Source organism: Labrus mixtus, chromosome 7 (genome assembly GCF_963584025.1).
Source record: "Labrus mixtus chromosome 7, fLabMix1.1, whole genome shotgun sequence".
NCBI lineage: Eukaryota > Metazoa > Chordata > Actinopteri > Labriformes > Labridae > Labrus > Labrus mixtus.
The window spans coordinates 18,289,200-18,309,687 of record NC_083618.1 but is presented as its reverse complement, the minus strand read 5'-3'; the positions used below and the strand labels follow the sequence as shown (position 1 = coordinate 18,309,687).

The window sequence follows — 20,488 nt, the reverse complement described above, 5'->3', positions numbered from 1 at the left end:
AAGAAGAATTATACTGAACATACAAAGGTAGAGCTTCCAGTGGCAGTGGCCTGTGTGTATTTGAGGAGGGGGGGGGGGTGGTATGATGATGATTATATTTTAGTTCATCCATGGGTTCAATGCTGAAACGGCACGTTGTTGAGGACGTGAACCCGGTGGCATTGTAAAGACGGGTGAATCATCAACCAAGAGAAGGTCCATATCTCAGGAAGGACAAACAATGAAGACGAAACAGGAAAGTCCGGGCTAAATGAATCCATCCCCACAGGAGGAACTGTTCCAAAAAGGTGGAGGGTTAGAAAAAGAAGACAATGGCAGGAGGTCTCGTCCATTTATTATAAATGGAAAGGTGCAAAAATAGATGAAATAAGGCCATCAATCTCACACTGATTAACCAAGGTCACATCCTGAAGAGTTTAGATTTAAAAAGGTAATATTCTCAAACTCACATATCTTGTGCAGTTAATACTTATATAACTTTGGCCTGAGGGTGAGGCCAGACAGTGTAGCTATCATTTCAAAAGGATCAGTGACAAACCAAAGACTGATAAGTCCACAATGATGTCACCCATTGGTTTATGAACTTCTGTATTGAAGCCAAGAGTTTGTCATACTGGCCATCCCCATCTTTGTTTGTTTGTTTTTTTAGCTAGAGGTGCCAATAGCTGGACGAGAGGGTAAAAACACATTTTTGTAGGTTAATGTGGTGGAGACCTTTAAGTCACATATCAATCAAGTGAGAGCTGAGATCCTTATCATTTTGGACGTACCATCTCATGAACTGAGTTTTCAGTCAGAGGTGAAGTCTACCAAGAAGCAAACCTAAAGAAAGTTAATGTTTAAGGTATCAATCTAGAGATGTTTTCCTGTAGACCATAGTATTGACTTGCAAAAACCTATAGACTAACAACTCTATTACATACTACCTATTATTTGGAAAAGATATTGTAAGAAGTAAGTAATTCCTGCCACTTGTCATTTCTGCTAGTTGGGCCTCTGATGGACTTTCAGTTGTTTTGGGGTGTGATGATAAAATAAATCTCATCACTTTATTTCTATCTATGAGGTTCAGGTGGTCAACTGAAATGTTCAATGAAACTCCACATACATTTTGTAACGCCTACGTATCTTCACGCAACATATGAATGTATGCTTTCCCCTGAGTAACCCACTTCGTAAACCTGTATTTTGTTTTTTAGATTTAAATTTACGTTGAACTTTTTTACCTTTACTCAATAGTTGATAGTTGAAAAGGAGCCAGAGGTCGGAGTTGAACCTGGGCTGCTCAGTTGGAGGACTATGGCCTATGGGGCACATAAACCTGTTTTTTACCTTCCTGTTGCTGTCTCAAGAGCTGAGGTTTCACATTTCTTTTGGCGTGCTCCTAATGACTAATTCCCAAGTCGATTAAATGGAAATTGAAATTCAACCTAACTGACAAGACTCATTCTTAGAAAACAATCAGAAAACAGCCCAAATTTAACCATTTAGTTGACAGTTGACAAAATGCACAGATCCCTAGTTTCTTTTCCACTCATCAAAAGATTATCTTTTTAATACGTGTGACCTTCACTGGACCTGCAGGGTTGGCTTGGTGAACTGATTAGAAGCAATGGTGAAACGAAAGTTCCCCATGAAGACTTGACCAGTGTGCCACATCTAATAAAAAGCATATGAAAGAAGCTCTTTGTTGTTTCTTTGTTGTTAATAAAATGTGCAGCAAGATAGTAGAGGATCATATTGACATTCAAGAGAGAGAAAAATGTAGAGCAGGCCACTGACATCAGCCCTGCGTTATAGCCAGGCTCTCGAATGGATGGTCCCAGAGGAGAAAAGAGGCGCCATGGAGACTCTTAAGGCTAAATCAATCCACAGTACACTATATGTAATACATTGTCACACACATGCATTGAGGAAGAATTATGCATTGGAAATTTTTCATGACAGGCTTTGACAATAATGCAAAAAATGAAGCGATATTTTTATCAAACAGCTGACAGCATGTATTTTTTCAGAATACAAAGTGTTGCTTGCAGCTTTCTGTGTACAGCTGCTTACAGTAAATTCCAAACACAACTGTGTTTATGTAACCTCTGGGAAGGAGCAGTAGTTTCCCATAAGTTGAACTGTTTACAGTAGGTCATGTGATTTTTTACACCCTTTTATTTGCATAGATAACTATGTGAAGGGTCATTGAGTTTCTGGAGTTCACACTTAAGTACTTTAAAACATTTGCACAGCTTTTAATCCAGCAGGGAAGAGAGAAGAAAGACAGTAAATCAAGCACATCATAAAGGGAACAACTTACACATTGAATAAGAGATCAAGTACTAGAATTAACCTGTTTAATATGCATATTTGCTTCATTCTTTACAAGTACTGCAAAGACAAATAGCAAATTTGGGGCACTTAAAGTGCAGCAATGAGAATGCCTTACGCTATGAGAGCAGAACTAAACGGCAGAGCAGCCAGAACCTTGTGTGAACTGTAACACAAGCAGCGCCAAGCCTCGTGAGAGGTTGACACACATCTGAAATGGAGGACAAAGTATCCAGGAAATAGTGCTGTAGCTTGCATTTCCTATTCTCTTGGTGTCTGTGATACACAGCAGCTTCGTTGGAGCGATCTCTAGTCGTTAAGGACCAGATGCCTGAACGGCTGAGCTGGCCCGAGTTGGCATATTTACCCAGAGAGCAAAGAGAAAAAGTCCTGAGAGCGGTCACTGCTCTGAGCCCCCCCGAGAGACAGAGAGAGAGAGAGAGAGGGAGAGAGAGAGAGAGAGAGAGATTGCAAAGAGCCATCGCTCCCCTTGCAGACTTGTCCCCCTCTGTTTTTCTGAAACAGGCACTGCTCTTTTGAAACGGTGCCAATGGAGGCTGGCCCAAACTCTTGCAGCTGAAACTTTTACAAGCTCAGTGTTCGCGAGCAGGAAGAGAAAGACACAGAGTCAAGATTTTGAAAGAGAGTTTGCAGCTCCTCTCCTCCTCTCCCCTCTTCTTCGACCCGCCTGAGATGTCAGGACAGTGATTTATTCTGCCTTTTTTGTTCATGTAAACAACAAATTCTTCAAGATTATGCACATAAATGCATGAGGAAAGAAGCATTTTTAGTCCGTGTTTTGGGAATAAATGTTTTAAAATGAGGAGCCAGTGACGTCACACAGGAAGCTGTCCTGGATATTGCCTGAGGAAAGATCCAATGAGTCTCTGTGGCACTCTTTTGTGGACACATTTAACATTTAAGCTTGTGGCTTCTTTAGGACTGGGATTAATTTACTGTATCTATTCTCTTTCAATTGCCTTTTCCTTAAAGTTGACCCTACTCTTGCCCTTATTTTCACTTCACAGATCTGTGACACACTTTGTTACTTTTGGATGTGATGTGCTAAACAATACCGGCTCTCTCGTTTGGCTTGTTATGTTGACAGTAAACACCAGTTCCCATTCACAAGTACAAACAAATTAAACCAGAGTCTAAAAGGATACTTTTCTTTTGTACCGACTCTGCTACAAAGCCGAACAAAAACACAGGCAGGTGCAGAACAACTAAAGACGTCCGGAGTGACTACCGAAAATGGGAACTGTGAGGCATGTACTACCTGGGACTGAAGCCAAGTGCTGACAAAAGATTTTACTGCACGACTCTGAGAGAAGATTTTAACTCATTTGCTCTGGAATATCTGGCACTGAATTGTTTAGCTGACTAACTGTCTTTTTGGCCTCATTACAAGACAGCATGTAAGTACTCACTTCTGATATCTTAAAACTTATTTCTGTCTCTCTCTCTCTCTCTCTCTGATTCTTTACCCGCTCTGAGCCCCTAATCCTACAGCCAAGTGAGATGTATTTCTGATGACAAGTAATCTACTAAGTACTCCTTGACTTTACTTCAAAGCCAAACTGGGCCGTGTTGCATACTCCAGGTGGAGTTTATATCTTTAATAAGAGCGTGTAAGCACAATTTCTCTTCTCCTTCTCTTTCTTGCTGTGTCTCGCTCTTGGCAGCGGGGCAGAAGTGGGCAGGCAGAGAGAGAGAGAGAGAGAGAGAGAGAGAAGGGCATGGCCCAGAAACTGCTCTCAAGCCCCAGCCCCTGTTCGAGTGGGGTTTCTTGCTTAGAACACTGCTCAGCCTTTCCCTCGTCCTGCAGGCCAAAGAGAGGGATGTGGAAATGCATTCTTGTCTCATTTGTAGCACGTTTTTTTTTTTTTTTTGTCTCTCCGTCGCCACCACGGCCTAACTCTCTGTGGCTGAACACTAGCGTGACCTATTCGTAAAAGTCACCTCCAGGTATTTCTCTTTTTTTTTTTCTGCTGATATTCGGCCCTTTTCATTGCATTGTGATGAATACTTCTGTAAAAAGGTTCTGTTACAGTCCTAAAAGTCTTGTATTATTACCTTCCAAACTGTACACGTGTCTGCTTGCTTGTACCGCACACAATGCCTGATATTCGCCATGATTGTTTTCGACTGAAACACACGAGATTTGTTTTAAATATCTATCAACTTCTTCGCATAAACGAATTCAATCGTTTACACAAAGTTACTGTAATGAGCAGTCTGTTTGTATAGAGCTGTTCAATAAACTACATGGCCTGAGTAGATTTTTCAGGGTTGCATTACTGCACCTAATAAGCCGAAGCCTAAAAGAACGACAGCACCAGTGGTTAAAATCACCCAATCAAAAGTAATAACTACCTCTGTAAGTTTCACACAGAAAATTGTTGGATAAAAGGCATTTAGAGGTTTTTATTAAACATTTTGTTTTTTGTGTTGCAGGATTGCTACATAGATTTATTATGGCCAACATAAAGTGTCCTTCGGCCTTGCTGTGGCCACGTTTCACTGTAAATTCAACCACAAAAAGAATCCCCTATCGGTGGAGAAAACATGTAGAAAAAAATGCGCCTTGTATATATTCTGATATCGTAGAGGAATATCACAGAGTTATCTGAAGCGATCTTGAATGCTGCAGTTTGATAGACCTGTTCACAAACCAGTATGAACCAGATCTCTCTGTTGCAAGTATTGTTCTATACATGAAGGGGCTTGTAATGTAAGATTGCAGGGTCTCCGTTTCAGATCAAACATTTTTTAGTTTGTCTGCATATTTTAAACATCCGAGAAGCACAAAAAGCTTTTAACAAAAGGTAGAATTAATCAATATCTATTCATTTTTTTACTTCACAGACTTCACTCTAACGTGAACTTTTACAAGCTGAAAAACGTGGCACATGTTAATTTACGTGCAGATCAGTGTATTTGTTTGTACACACTCACAGGTTTTAGATCTGTGTCATGGATTATTGCATACCATACAGTAGAGATAGAGTGTTTTAAGCAAACAGTAAGGGGGGGGGGGGGGGGGTGGTGCAGGGAGGATGGGCAGAGAGAGAGAAAATTGACTTGTTTCCTCCTCCCCCACAGCTCTCCTCAGATGAACTTTCTGTGCCGCTTGATGACATGTTTAAAAAACCATATCCTCCGCTATTTGGGTTTCTCTCCTCCCCATGGTTAGAGAGACTCTGAGGTTACCAGGATCAAAGTCTCTTTTTTGGGGGGGTTCTTGCTATTCTCAGGTCATACTGCATACACACTCGGCTCTTCCTGTTTGTCAGCAAAACTGTTTCAGTGGGTCATAAACAGTATTTGATCTGACTATTGACCATGGCTATTTTACATAAACTACCACTCAGAACGGCAGTAGTTTAGAGCAAAAGTCTTGAGAGAACAACATCTGGGAGGTCCACAAGTATTCACACAGATTTGAGTTTCCTCATATTTGTTTTGATCAAGTGTGGAACATTAGATGGGCTGATTCCCCTGACAGGGTAGGGCCACGTATGACAAAAGTTCAGTCCAAATCTTTCAAACACTGTAGTGTGATTTTCTTACTTAAAGGCTTTATATGTGATTTTTCACACTTAAATATAATATAAATCAAGTATATCCTCTGAAAATAACTCTGAGTAATGACTGTCTACAATGGGTGTAACACCCGAGTCCCACTGTCTGTGATGTTTTCCGAGTTTTCCGAGTCATATTTTCAGTTTGTTTATAGTGTCGGGACGGCGGCTGACTCCTCCCCTCGCTAATAAAAGTTGTTTCATTGAGGGACTAGAGAAAAGAAGAATAACATACTGTACTCACTGCTTAACTGCGTTTCTAGATCACGCTCATTTCGGGTAAATTTACATGCAGTGTGAAGATACGAGCATAATAAAGATCACTAGCATTAGCATGCTAACACAACAATGCACCGCGAGTTGTTTTGGTTTCATGCTGGTGCTCAAGGGCGACATCTGCTGGATCAAAAAAGTATAAAGCCTTTAAGCACTCATTGCACTCAAACTGCTTAATTTGCCCCCCAAATTTTTTTTTTTTTACTTGAGTAATAAAGATAAATCAGTGTTATACATACAAAAGAATGTGGATAAGACTCACAGGCCAAAAGACAGGGAACTGCCAAAGATTGTGACTAAATGTAATAACTAACAAAAGTCATCTAGCCTCATTACACTAATAAAACACTACAAACAAAACAAAGCAAAGATGTTAAAAATGACTGCCAGTAACTAAATATCTTCAAGGTAAAAGTCCTTCGCACCAGAATTAGAAGTGTTGGAAAATGTTATTTTAGCCCAGAGTCTACCCAAATGTCCATCAGAATTTAAATATATGATGTAAATTACTTATGGATAAGATGATCACTCTTTAGGGCCTGTGTCCACTTACAGCGTTTTTCGATTTATTCAGACCAAATTTCGTTTTTTTGAACCAAGCTGTAAACAAGTTTATTTCTGGCTTTTTTGAATGGGTGTGTATTGGACTTCCAGGGCTTTTACCGCCAGCCTCAAGTGGACACTGGAGGAACTACAGTGTTTTGCACTTCAGCACTGGCTTCATTTTTTGACACCTGAGGTTGCTGCTTGGAAGCAACCTGAAATGGAGGTCATGGGCACTGCCAGTGTCATGAGAACAAACAGGCCCTTAAGATTGTCGAGATCAGTGGGAAGTACATGTATTTACAAAAGACCGTATTATTTGCTAATTTTGCCATGGTTTCTATGTTTCTTAGCCTAATAAAAAAAGAGGATTATTTTGTTAACCTACTTGATAATCATTACATGTACAGAAGTACTTAATTTCACGCTCATGTCATTATTTGGACTTGTAATTCTCTCTTCTAGTGGTTTGACCTGAGGCCCTAAAACTAAAGTCAGTCCATCTAATAGAGCCATGACATAATGTGGGGCCCATTTCTCTCAAATTAGGACCAGATATTCAACTGTGTATCGACGTTTTCTCCGAGGGGACTGAAAATGAATGCAGGGGTCTTGAGATGATTACTTGGTAAGGAATAAGAAATAACAAAATTCTTACAAAAACGTTTCTATTTTTTTTTTTTCAAATTCTGATTTAATCATTCTTGTCTCAGATGTTGGGATACACTGTTTACAATTTGATACAATACAGGGGTTTACTCAAGTCTAGGCTTTCAATTGGAAAAGCTGTTTGACATGCACTAAAGTAATAATACATCATTCATTCAGCTTCCTCAAGGACTACCTATCAGCACCAACCCATGCAACAATATTAATATCATGTTTTATCAGCTCAATGAAGATTGCTTTCTCTAGTCTGTTCACCACAGTAGTACAAGCAACACTTTCCAGAATGTCCATGAAGGCTCGCCGTCATCCAGATCAAGGTTAATTTAGAGTTTTATACAAGTCCAGGCAACTGGACTTATTTGAAGTTGTTGATGAGGTTTCACCTCTCCTCCAAAACTCACCTTTATATGAAGCAATATCACTCTATTTAGGCTCTTAAACCGGTTATAATCTGAATAGTATAGGCTCTATATACTGTAGATGTAGATACTGCATTAACAGGTATAAAGCCTGACTATTAATGAAGATTACATTGTCATGATTGATTTCAGCACCAAAAATATCCCCTAATCCTTTCTAGTTTGAAGTTAATGCTGATGATAAGCTAAACACCAACAAATTGTGAATTAATACTGTGACTTTAATGTACAGGAAGGCTGGAAACAGTCACTCCTGAGGATTACGATTGCAAATACTTCTTTTGAAACATAAAAGATAGCTCAATTGTAACTACAAGAAATGTAGAAACTTTGTTTGAAGGAAAGATGTCAAACGGTTACTGTGGGAGAACATGTAATGTATGGCAGACCGAGTCAGCCTGCAAGGATGTAAACTCTTGCTGACCTCAGTTTATTAAACAATATGCATCACATATGATGTGACTCAGCTGAAACCCTATACAGACTGTAAGCACTCGTCCAACATATGGTCAAAGTCTGATTATGAAACTATGGACCTTTCTTAGATGTGTGATCAACTAGCTCACACAGCACGGACGCTGCACAGAGCATCTGGCAGCAAGCTATGCCACCAGATGTTATTGTGCGGTATCAAACCCTCTTTCTGACATGGCATCCTCCCATTGCTTGGCTGCCAGTACTCTCCACCCCCCTCAGCGGTGGGTTCTGCCATGCTGCATCCACGACATCACCCCCTTTTTGTCTCATTGAGATTCAGCCTGGCACGCAGACAATGCCCTTTTCTTGGCACCAAATATTGGAAAGAACCGCTTAAAGGAACCAGTCTCAGTCTTTTCCTGCACAGTCGTCCCCTGTATCCCGACGACCATCATGGACCAACGCCAACTTGTTCTAGGTATTTTTTTGATGCTTTCATCTACTTAAATTCTCCGTTTGTATCGCACGGATTTATTTGGCAACACGGATATCCTGAATAAGTTGTAGGTTTTGAAACTGTAAGACGAGCTACTGTAGCCATCTTTATTTGAAACAACATTAGATTATCCTGTCAGTGATCTGTTGATTGGCATGTGGATTGTTCTGAGTGACTCGTAAATGAAGGTCATGGATTGATAGCTCTGATCATCATTACACTCTGCAACAGAGCGGCCATTTTCCTTTCATCAATAGCTTTGGGATGTCACAGTGAAACCATCACTTCCGGGTGTGATAAGCATTTGCTTTAGTTCTTGTTACCAATGGACTTGTGGGAAGAGCTTATTACTGTTTACCTCTAAGTAGGTCTTGTGGAAAAATTGATGTGCCCAATAACAAACGAGACGTAGTTGGAAGCAATCCAGGTAAGAATGATTCAAAAATCTACGAGTACCTGTTTGCATGCCTTACTGGGCTGTGATTAAGAAGAGCGTATTCTGATTGTGAATTACAATTTACGTCCAAAATAATGGTTACAGTACAGTATAACACTCAATTGAGATTTACAAACAGATGTTAGTTCTGACCGACTTTTGATTATTTAATAAATCACCTGATTTGAAATTTGGAAGTATTTTGAGAAACACTGCTGATTAGATCATGACATGATGCAATGTGGAGATGCTGTGTGAAAGAGCATTTGTAGTTCTTGTTTAAATTTAGATATATTATCTGGTTTTTACACAAAGGTATAACAAAAAAAATAATATTGTCATCTGTAAAACCATGGTGAGCTTCATAGCCATAACTTCTCCAGATGGAGCAGTGTTAAGCTTCCTATACCAATAAAAAAAATTATCCTGGACCTAATCATGCATCCCTAGAGAACCACACATAATGGCCCACCTACACAACAAATATTGTTGGTAGTCAACACAACTTTTTTTTGTCCAAGAAGCTGAATCAACGCCCGCGTTCACTTTGTCCCCTCTGCATAGGCCAGCCAGTTTGATGAGTTTGATACCATTTACCTTCTAATTAATTCAACATCTCAATTAAGGCCTCCCACTCTCTGATGCCCCTGTGCTGTTTCATTATAGCCCAATGAGCATGCCCTGGCACAGCAGCCACAAAGCCTGCCAAAACATTTCAATCACTGTCGGCATTAATTAGGCCAAAGAGGAATTCAGAATGTTAATGAACTGCCCAGCCGCCTTTCAGCCACCATGGTTCACATGCTAATTTATGCAAAGCGTCCTACTCTTTGCATGGGTTGACCATCGTTGTCTACCATAACAGTGTCTGGGCTCAGTCAGCTAAGCCAAAATATGGCTCGGTCGGGGCTCAGACAGCTCTGCCCAGTCTGTGTCCCAGAATCTAGCTGGCACGGTAAACAGACTTCTTCTTCAATAGACTTGAAGTGGCTTTCACACTGGGAAAACTGGGCAATTTTCTCAAGTCAAACCCTTCAGCTCGTCTGAAAGAACATCTCAAGACAAAACATAAGGCACACTAAGAATTTCTTGGCATACTTTAGTGAATCACCAACACACAACTCAATAACAACTAGGGTCTATACCATAATTTCATGGGGTAAAGAACATCTCTCTTACTGTATGTACATGGATTGAACTGAGGAGGCACAAGTTAACAGGTTGCACCACAGATGTTTGGTGTCTGTATCAAACAACTCCATAAAATGGTTGAAGTAACTGCCATTTCCAGTTCCATTTACTCTTTGTAAATGCTCTTGGGGTGATGAGACTGACTAAACGGAGGTTCTGTTGGGAATTTGAGCAAGAAAAACCCAAAGACAAGATTTTAAGTCAAAGAGGCTGACACACTTGCACTACATTGGTAATAACTGAATGTTACCTCTAAGGCTTACGCAGAACACCAAAACATTATGTGGGGACAAAAGTGTATGTTTTGTTTTATTATTAAAACGGCAGTAATGGTTTGGCGAGCCAAGATGGAATAACTCCTTTAAGTAATTATTGATTCAACTGCCACCAGAAAACCATGGCAACGAGTGTTATTTACACCATGTGGATTTATGTTGTTTGTATTAGTTTTTAGGTTGCAATTTCAATAGCTTGCTACAACAGGTGATTTAATAAAACAAAGGTTTTCCATAGGAAAGATTTTGAATTGTCCTTTTAGTATTTATGATCAACTAGATGAGATTTTTTTAACCATAAAAGGTAGCCTCTGTTCTTACGAGAAACATTTTTCTATAATTGTTTGGATAATAATAATAATAGCGTATTCTGTCTTTATTTTTATTCACAGTTCAACCAACCAGTTTCCACGTCTACCTGCAAAAGCATCTGTCCCAAAGGCTGAGGTAGTAGATTGAATAGTTGTGGGGTTTGATCCTCCCTCAGAGATAACTTTTCAATCTACTGTCTTTCCTAAGGAGACAGGATGATCTGCCGTGATGATGAAGAATCAATGTGTTTCAGAAGCTCCATGGATAAAAGAAGCCATGGACTCAAAAAAGATGATTTAAGGATCAATTGATCCTTCAAATCTGAGGGGGAGGTTGTGGATACAAAAAAAGACTTCATGTACTGAACAGAATAGTGTAACTGCTGCATTATTACAATGTGTAATAAAGCGCATGTTTAATTTTATTTATTTAATAGGGACAATGTAATTTAACATAGTTTCAATACATACATGAAACTGATGTGCTGCATAAAGAGTATCTATTGCTAATTTCCAACTCTTGTCCCTTAGTTGGGCCAATGGGTAACGTCTAGTTTTTGAGGGTAGTCACTGGTGCCTGAAGTTGAGCCTTGCAAGGTGAGGTAGTAGGTTGTATAGTTTGTGGGATGGAGTAAATCCTGCTCAGGTGATAACTATACAGTCTATTACCTTTCTTGAGAGGTACAATGAGTGCTTGGAATGAGGCTCACTCACACAGAAGAAGCAACTCTGACGCCATCTTGTGACCAAAGACAGTAAGATGAAAGATATATTTGCATTTGGGCTTGTTTCTGGGGTGATTATGCAAAGCTTTCCAGGTGTGAATCTCCAAAAAAAAAGGATGGTTTTACTGAGACATTGGGACAGTCAAGAGGAGCCATGAGGCTCATAGATCCAAAGTCTGTTCAGCAATATTTTTTCATTTTAAATCTTACGATACAAAGATGACAGTTGCATATCTGAATTTTTGCACACACTTAGTTTATTTTTGTTTGTTGCTTTGTTTGAAGGTCTGGCTGTGTTTATCCATTCCCATTCCTAGTACGTTGTATCTGTATGTACACAATTCTATGTATGATAAGACTCTGATTTTGAGAAATTGTTTTTTGTAATTCCCTGTTTGAAAACCAATAAAAAGTGTTGAATGTTTAAAAGTGGTATCAATAAGGACTCGGATCGTTAGGAAGTATCGATAAGGGTATCACTATAATTAGAAATGAACAATCTCCATTCTAATCAAGGATCCCAAAAGGGTCACCTGTCAAGGTAACTGTGAACTCAACGAGGAGGTTTTAAAAATGTTTTAGTAACAGGGTCAACCCTGCCTTCGCCCCTGTCCATCTTTCCATTTAGCTAAACGTTATCAGCAGCAAGTATACTCCGAGAAAAGGTATGAAATGTATCCCTTTGTAACCCCAGTGTGTAAAGAAAACCCTCGGTTATTTACTCATTTGACACTCCACTGTTGGTCAACAGCAATTTTACATACCGGTACATATTTGTAATTCATCCCTTATAATATCCAGAGTCATGTTTGAGGATTGATAGATTGATATTACGTACTTATTAAGTACTGATAAATAGTTAAGCTATTATCACATTTAATGTGTTGCACACTTAACAGGATGTGAAATACTGGTTTTAACTTCTACAAATAAAACATTGAGTCATGTGGCAAAAATATTTAGACTTCAGGCTCATTACATACTGAATGTACAGATATAAGATTCACATGTATTAAATATTATTGAAATACATGTATGATTGGTGCAAGAAATAGATGAATTAAGGTTACATTTTTCCAAACAATGTGTATTCTAAAAGTTGCCTGGTATTGCAAGAAAAACATTTATTTGAAGAAACCGATTGCTCAATTTCTTAAATGATTTCTTCAGGATGAATTGCAAATATCTTAATAATATCATAATAACAAAGATCCAAAAATGCCATTCATTGTTGTCTCTATTTCTGTTTACTCTTTGAGATTACATGTCACAAAATGAATAGCAGTAGAAACACTGAAATAAGTACATCATGTTCCATTTGTTAATTGTGTTTATAACATATTAAAAACCAACTGATCATCAAAACAAGAGTACCTGTACATTGGAATTCAACAAATAGTTGGTTTGGAAATGTGTGTTTAACATTACAGAAATCAACATTTTCATCAGATTTTGGATGTCAAAGTAAAAAAAAGTAACAACTCTATTATCTCTCTCCCCACCTTCAAATCAAAGCTCGAAACACACCTTTTTAGATTAACCTATTCTGTCTGACCATGCCCGTCTTACTATTGCTGCTTTATGTTTTATGTAGTTGATTGTGTTCTTGTTTTTACTAACGGTTTTACTGCTGTGTCTGTAAGGTGACCATGAGAGATGAGAAAGGCGCCTATAAATAAAATGCATTATTATTATTATTCCAATCAGGTTTACACAGTTTCATTCATTGAATTGCATTGCAGACAGTTTACCAGGTCATGTTGGCTAACCTTTTTTTACATATGATTAATGGCAAGGGGGATTTCCAATATAGTGTTTTCTGTGGAAATGAACATGAAGAACTGGAACTTGATCAGAAAGTGAAAAAAATTAAAACAGTGATATGAAACTCAGCGTCAAACTGAACTTTGAGACGAGTTGAAGTCACCCTTCTCCTCTCCAAGAAAGTTTTTCGTAATACAAACACACACACATTATTACCCAAATATATACACAAACACACACGTGCTTGAACCTTACAGATCTTTCAGTGCACATTCATAGATTTGTTAACCATAGAAATGTAGAGAATATCATCTTTTTAGGTTAAATTGTAGCTTTTTGACATCGAACGAGCGCAGCCTCTGTGGCAAAAAAAAAAACACAATGCAAATGGCTCGGTTGTGGTTTTGGTGCTTTTTATTTGGATATAGAACATATGGATTACTGTGAAGCTTATTGTGCTAACAGATGGTCCAATAAGACTGTGCTCCAGCTGTTTAAAGTGAGTGATTTTAGCACCCTCATGTTAGCACTTACAGTATGATCAAGTTATCAACCTTTGCACTCACCATACCTTGTCTATTAGCTTGTATTTCTCATTCACTGATTTCACTGGAGTCCTCTTGCAGGAGAATCAGAATATTTGTTGGCTTTTCCTTTCAGAAATGATGGCAGGAATTGATTAGAGGAGCTTTTATTGTTAAACAACAAAGTCTACTTTATACACCCGCTGCTTGTTCTCCAACCCAAGATGTGTGCACTTATTTTTGGCTTCACTGTTCGTGTTACTACTTAGATTATTGTCTGTTGTCTGGCTTGTCTGAGACCCTTGGATTTCTTTTCCACATGCAGTTAGCTGTCTCCAAAGCGCCAGGTACGCAATCTTGATCTTTGGTATTTTGAACGCATACACAACTGGGTTTATAGCCGAGTTTGCATGAGAAAGCAGGATGCCAACATAAAAAGCTGTGCCTGGTACATGAGTCTTCTTATCAAAGTGAACAATGCAGTTCATGATGTGGAGAGGGAGCCAGGACAGGGCAAACAGAGCCAGGACCAGAGACAGAGATAGTGCCAGCTCTTTCTCTTTCCTCAGGTAGTTCTGAGACTGTTGTTGGGTATCGTTGCCTGGTCTCTCTCTGAGGTTTCCTCTGATCGTACAGAAGACGTATCCGTACAGTGCAGTCATCACCAACAGAGGTGTCAGGGTGCACAGAAAAAAGTTGAAGTAAACCAGATAGGACATGGGGATAACAGCTGTAAACTGGCAGGTCATAGCAGAGGTGGTTGTTGTGTTGGATGAGGTCGGATGTTTGTACCATCCAAGCATGGGAGCAAAGCTCAGTGGTATAGCAACAAGCCAGCATGCTGCTACCACACGTCTGGAATGTATCTGTGTTACTGTCCTTTTGTACCTATAAAAAAAACAAAAATTATTAATATAATCAAATAATATAACACCCTTTCTTGAGAATTGGGAAAAATCACGTCACAGGCGAAACAAACTTAAAAAAAACACTTTCGAACACACTTGTTCCTTTTTTTTTTCAAATGAAAGTCTCTTTTTAAAAGATTTTTAAATATGAAACAAATTTGAATACCAAATTTTGGTTCCCATTTCTTTTTAAAAAATTTCTAAACCTGCCCTATGCCAGAAAACACCCTTGTCCAAGACAACTATATACAACTTTAAACTATTTAAAAGTGTGCCAAAAGCATATAAAAATCTACAACACCTACTGATACAATTGGTGTACAAAATATTATTATAGCCATCTACATTTAAAAATGTATTTATTTATGAACATTTTGACCTGTTAAAGTTGTGTCCCAGTTTTTTGTTAACTCCGTCAGACTTTTATAAATACATAAAATAATCGGGCATAGAAAGAGGAGAGCTACAACATAAAGGACCCATGACCCATGGGGATGCTGTTCAAGCATATTTTCTATTTTTTGAGAAATTAATTAAGTGCTGTTGCTATCAGGTGTGTCTCAACCATAACAGGTCAAGTCCATATCACTTTAAAAATCAGAACTAAATAAGGTTTTATGGTTTATTAGTCTGTGTTTTGGTTAGCATTGAGAGAAGTAACTTTTAAAACTGAAATGGCAACTCACCACAGATGTGCTGTTAAATGAAAAAATATAACATTTTGTCTAGAAACTTTAGGTTCTTTTAAGAGTGGTCTTAAAACATTGCTTTTCTTTTGTGCCTTTGCTTGCAAGTTTATCTTTGTGTGTGTGTGTGTGTGTGTGTGTGTGTGTGTGTGTGTGTGTGTGTGTGTGTGTGTGTGTGTGTGTGTGTGTGTGTGTATGGTTGGTGTATGGTCCCTGCACTCTATAGAAACAGGTGTATGTAGGTGTGTGTTGTAGGGGATGGTGCATTGCTGTTTTACAAAAATGTTTTGGTTTAAAGTGAGCTCTTGAATCCACTTCGTTCATTTATTATTATTTTATTAACTTTTTTCATGTTTTTTGTTTTGTTATTTATTTTAAATGAGTTTGTATTTTGTTTGTTTGTTTTTGTCTTCTGTAGAGCACATTGAGATTTCGTTTGTATGAAATGTGCTATACAAATAAACTTGCATTGAAAAATTGAATTAAATTGTCAAATCTGTAAGACAACAAGAGAAGTGAGATAACTCCATTCTCTTTATTACCTGGATACTTAAAAAAAGAAGTTTATTTCATTATTTCCCTTATTCATTAATTTTCTGTAACATTATTATCCTATCGTTACTACATTAATGATTGAGTGATTTTAATAGATGCATATTATATATTCTGAAGTCATTATACGATGTCAACTCCGTCAATGAGGTGTCACCTCCGTTACATGGATTTATTTGTTGAATAAAAAGAAACCAAACTTTTGGATTATACAGCTAATTGAATATTCTTGTTTTTAATAAAAATAAATACATTAAAAATTTCCTTGATGTTTTATTTTAAAATACTGAGACTATATGTTTATCTGACGAAGTTGACAAAAGTCCTCAGCTGCACAAAATGGTATTTTGGGAGAAAAGAATTACTGGGAGGTTGGTTCATCACAGGGTTTAATAGACTTTGATCTTTTACAGCAGAATAAACTAAAGAAAATTGTTAATTTAATTTAAGTTAACTTTAGTAGATAAAAATGTTAAAGCTTGTGATTCAAATCAATGCTTAGCTCCACTGTTTCACTTTTCACTGCATAATATATCATCTAAGAAAAAATCTTACCTGAGCGGGATGTAGACACGGAGGAATCGATCCACTGCGATAGCGACAAGACACAAAACGGATACCAGAGTAAACAGGATGACCACACAGCTGAGGAAGAGGCAGCCATAGAACGAAGTCCTCAGTCCTACAGCCACCACCACAGCCAATGGTATGGTCATACATCCGACCATTAAGTCAGCCACAGCCAGAGACACAATCAGGCAGAAGGTCGGCTGCCTGATGCACTTAGTGGTCCAAAGCGCCAAAATAACCAAAATATTACCAAGACAGCAGCAAACAGCGATGAACACCTCCAACAAAATGTAGATCAACATGACATAAAACATCATGCTTCCAATCTGACACAAGTTTGCGTCTGGGCTACAATATGCAGTGCTGTGTTATTTATCATTCATCTTGGTGTTGTGAAACATTTGAGGATGTCCGGTTGCCACTTTTTTTTAACACTGGGTTGCACCCTCATTTTTTCAAAGTGTATGCATTAACTTTTTGCTTGTCACTGTAAGGTAAAATCTTCTTATATTTTATATTTTTTCTTATATAAATAAGTGAATACTTTTGGCCATTGCAACAGATAGATTTCTGATTCTGATATCATGTGGTTTGAATTATTTACTTGTTTTGCTGGTAGGCTATTATCAGGGGGAAGCCTTATTTCCTGTGTGTGTGTTGGGTTTCAAGAGGGAAATAAAACCAACCAACAAACTGATGTGCACAGTCAGTTTCATTTCCAGTATGCATTATTGCATCCATCACACAGTTGTTATCTTATACACACTGAATGCAGTTTTTGTGAAATAAAACCCACATCTCATCTTAATTTTTTTTCTGACTCATGTGGTTTCTTGCCTTTGTTATAGTTGTTATAGCTGAGGCCGGGTAGTGTTGATGGATGTATCATATCAATTTATGGATCTATGCCAATGTTGCACAGTTGCATATGCTATCTGCAGTAGAGGTGCTACTTAGAGTTAACATTCACCACACTCCGCAGGGCCACAAAGGTAGTTCCAGTTATACTGAAGGAGACGAAAAGTGTGTGTGTAACCTCAAGAATAAGTTGTGCTGTGCTGTTTTTGTTCCCCAAATATATCCAAGTAAACTGCCAGCATGTAAAGCTCAACTGTAGTCTTTATTGAGCATTTAGAACCCAACACAACATGGTGTCAGAAGTGGAGCTGCTTTGAGCAGCTGACAGGAGGGGCGACGAGCTTGAGCACTGAAGCTAACCATGGAGGACGAGGGGGCATCGGTGGCACCCCAACCGGGAACAAAAAAATAACAAAGAAGTGAATTTAATTTGATGCTGTCACAGTTTCATCTTGTGCACATTTGTCAAAAAGCATGAGACTGGCTAAAGCCGCCATGTCTCATTCAAAACGTCAGTCCTATGGGAAGGATTAGATAATGGCAGAGTCGTTTCTATGGTGCGTTAAGTGGGATCATTATGAGTGATATGATATGGGAATTCCATTCATTATCTATATCGCTTTTTTCCTGTCCGGTGTCACAGGGGGCTCGAGATCCCAGCTGTCATGGGCGAGAGGTGGGGCACACCCTGGACTGTTTGCCAGTCAATCACAGGGCTGACATAGAGACGGACAAGCAACAAGCTATTTAGAGTCACCAATTAACCTAGTGAGGATGTCCTTGGACTGCGGGAGGAAGCTGGAGTACCGAGAGAGAACCCATGCATGCAAAGGGAGATCATGCAAAGTCTAATGGAAAGTGCAAACTCTGAGGGGATTCGAACCAGGAACCTCCTCGCTGTAAATATGATGACTTCCCTTCCTTCATCAGCATAAATGCTTGAGTATCGCTGATCTGGCATGACAAAGAGAACATTTATCAAGCAAAGCAAATAATGATGACAAACAGAAAAATACCATATCACGAGTGATATTACATTTGAATATGAGCATGAAAAAAATCACTGTATCAATAGGAACTAAAAGAGGATTTAAAAAGCTTTTGTAGGGAACTTTTACTCAACATCACAACGTTCAACAAGAAACTTACTACTATCAGCACACTGGTGTTTGTTAAGTAAACTCATTCTGACAATTTGCATCTTAACAATCACAATCAATCAAACTCTGTACACAAACACTTGATCATCTAACTTGTATTGTGAATTGGCTCAGTGGTATGCAAGCCTATTAATTAAGTGAATAAGCCTTTTACATTCAACTACTATTTTGGATCAGCATTGCTCTTTGATCTGTCGATAACGTATCAACATGGTGTAAAATCAATGTACTGCTAATAAATCTATGAGTATCAGTGAAAAGAATGCAGAGGCACTATGGGGATCTGATACAAATTGATATGACGTACAATCTTCGGTCCCAGGACCTTTTTCTTACAGTGTGTTCCAATTTCCAAAGGTCAGACCTGTAAAGGGAAAAGGCCTTTAAGTTTGCTGCTCTGTTTACTCTGAACTAATTTCAATAAACCTGAATCTTTAAAGGCTGGAGTGCTTTTCAGGTAACTCTTGGCATCTGGCTGTATGGGATTTTTGGGTCCCTTACCAATATCGATATTGGGGAGAGAAAAAAATCTGATACCAAGACATCAGCCGATATCTTTATTACATCTATCTTCGATCTTTAAAGACAGATAGATATAGACATATGTATTGCGTTGATCCCTCAAATGCAGTCATCAAACACTTGTGGAAAATATATAATGAACACATGATGATCACTCAACTGGAAAGTAACTGCACATGTAGGTGTAACACCGCTTGACACTCTGGAGAGTGATAATGCTCATTGTAATCCACATAGCACACTCTGCTGGTAAAAGAGAACTGCTAGTATAATACAATGAAACTCACATTAAATGCTTTTTGACTGGTGAATAAATCTAGTAATATCGGGCCCGGCATAGATCTGCAACAAGGTAGCCGATACCGATAGTCACTTGATCTGCTCATATCGGCCGATATTATCGGCTGGCCGGTTAATCAGTCGGGCTCTAGCCAGGAAACGTTTGAAAAATATTTCTTAACTCAACAGATTTCTCCTGATTAAATGAAGAAGAAAAAACATTCAGTGGACAGAGATGTTTATGTTCTTAAGTGTAGTGGCCAAGATAAAATACATGAGCACTTTCTTTAAAACAGTCTTACTTTTCATTTGAGTTGTTACTGAATGCACAATACTACCTTTTTACAACAATTGGGCTGAGTAAGTCTACAAATATAATCATCACTTTATATTAAATAAAAAAACTTCTCATATGTTTGAAGATAAAAAACTTATTTTCGTTTTATCCAAACAAAGAAACAAATTGTGTGCCACAAAACAAACAAACAAACAAACACTGTCTGACTGGTGCAAAGGAGGCTATGTTTCATAAACTTGTGTCATTGACTGATGTAGTAAGAGCTGTCGTGTACATTTAATATTCAAAGCCTCAACCTATGTCATATTGATTGCATTCATTCTGGTTTATCAATTTAAACCCTTGTCTATTTTGAAAAGTGCTGAGGTTGATGGATTAATGAAGGCAAAAGCAGAGACAACCCAGCAGTGTTGTCATTGTGTCAGATTGAAATAAATCGTTCACTATGCGGAGAAGCTAGGCGAGGATGATTTTGTTAATTAGAACCGGTAATAGAAGCTTTTCTGTCTAGTAATCCTTGTGACACATGCACAAGCAGATCCCTGCAAGGCCATAATCAAATTCAAAATATTAATAAAGGAATATGGTGCTAGGGTATTGACCAAAGAAAAATGTATCTTTGTATAGTATGCTGAAACCATCAGTTCTTTAGGTATAATGCATTGACTACAACTCTGAAGCAGTTACATAAGGGCAATAGATAACC

At 38.4% G+C, this 20,488-nt stretch overlaps 1 protein-coding gene and 1 long non-coding RNA gene across 2 annotated transcripts; one reads left to right on the top strand and one right to left on the bottom strand.

Annotated features, from left to right (window-relative positions):
- Nucleotides 1-4,059: 4,059 nt before the first annotated feature.
- Nucleotides 4,060-12,368, top strand: LOC132978245 (uncharacterized). The gene is made up of 2 exons (XR_009673879.1): nt 4,060-4,287; nt 11,018-12,368. It is a non-coding gene; the product is annotated as an uncharacterized LOC132978245 (long non-coding RNA).
- Nucleotides 12,369-12,890: 522 nt separating this feature from the next.
- On the bottom strand, nt 12,891-17,036 carry LOC132978244 (adenosine receptor A1-like). The gene is made up of 2 exons (XM_061043377.1): nt 16,651-17,036; nt 12,891-14,837 (listed from the first exon to the last, which is right to left on the bottom strand). The coding sequence occupies exons 1-2, from the start codon at nt 16,980-16,982 to the stop codon at nt 14,123-14,125; spliced, it is 1,047 nt and encodes a 348-aa protein (XP_060899360.1). The 5' UTR covers nt 16,983-17,036; the 3' UTR covers nt 12,891-14,122.
- Nucleotides 17,037-20,488: the final 3,452 nt, after the last annotated feature.

Coding starts and splice junctions, on each gene's coding strand:
- LOC132978244 (XM_061043377.1), bottom strand. CDS start 16,982: ATGATGTTTTATGTCATGTTGATCTACATTTTGTTGGAGGTGTTCATC. Junction 14,838..16,650: donor CGTGTCTACATCCCGCTCAG/GTAAGATTTTTT, acceptor TTTTTTTTATAG/GTACAAAAGGACAGTAACAC.